At 63.1% G+C, this 363-nt stretch overlaps 1 protein-coding gene across 1 annotated transcript in view; it reads right to left on the bottom strand.

The window, feature by feature from the left end:
- ABCA2 (ATP-binding cassette, sub-family A (ABC1), member 2) overlaps positions 1-363 on the bottom strand; it is a gene marked incomplete at both ends in the record, with an annotated part of 19,484 nt that overhangs the window by 18,734 nt on the left and 387 nt on the right. Inside the window, one exon of the mRNA XM_009584194.1 lies at positions 4-101. Coding sequence (XP_009582489.1) covers positions 4-101 — 98 coding nt within the window. The remainder of the gene's footprint in view (positions 1-3; positions 102-363) is intronic.

Raw genomic sequence — 363 nt, 5'->3', positions numbered from 1 at the left:
TGGTCATCAGATGCACGAGGAGGCCCAGGTTTCGCTGCTCCTTGCTGGTGAAGCCCAGCGAGCTCATGTTGCCCTGCTTCAGCGCCTTGGGCTCAATTGTCCTGCAAAGGGGGCTCAAGCTGCCAACTCCGCTCCAGCCCCAGCACCTCTCACTGCGGGCAGCCCCCACCCCTGCCCGTGAGGGGATTTCACACCGACTCCTGTGCCAGCGCGGTGCTGCCCAGCACAAGGAGCTTCTTCCGGCCGCGGCACAAGGATGTAGTGCAGCATCCACCTCCCGCATGCTCATCAAGTGATGACCGGGGCCCTTGATTACTGGCAGAGGCAGGGTGGGCTCTCCTGCATCCCTGTCCTGACCAGAGA

Source organism: Fulmarus glacialis, unplaced genomic scaffold, assembly GCF_000690835.1.
Source record: "Fulmarus glacialis isolate BGI_N327 unplaced genomic scaffold, ASM69083v1 scaffold18668, whole genome shotgun sequence".
Classification (NCBI taxonomy): domain Eukaryota; kingdom Metazoa; phylum Chordata; class Aves; order Procellariiformes; family Procellariidae; genus Fulmarus; species Fulmarus glacialis.
The sequence above is the reverse complement of the archived record's forward strand: the minus strand, read 5'-3'. Positions and strand labels throughout refer to the sequence as shown.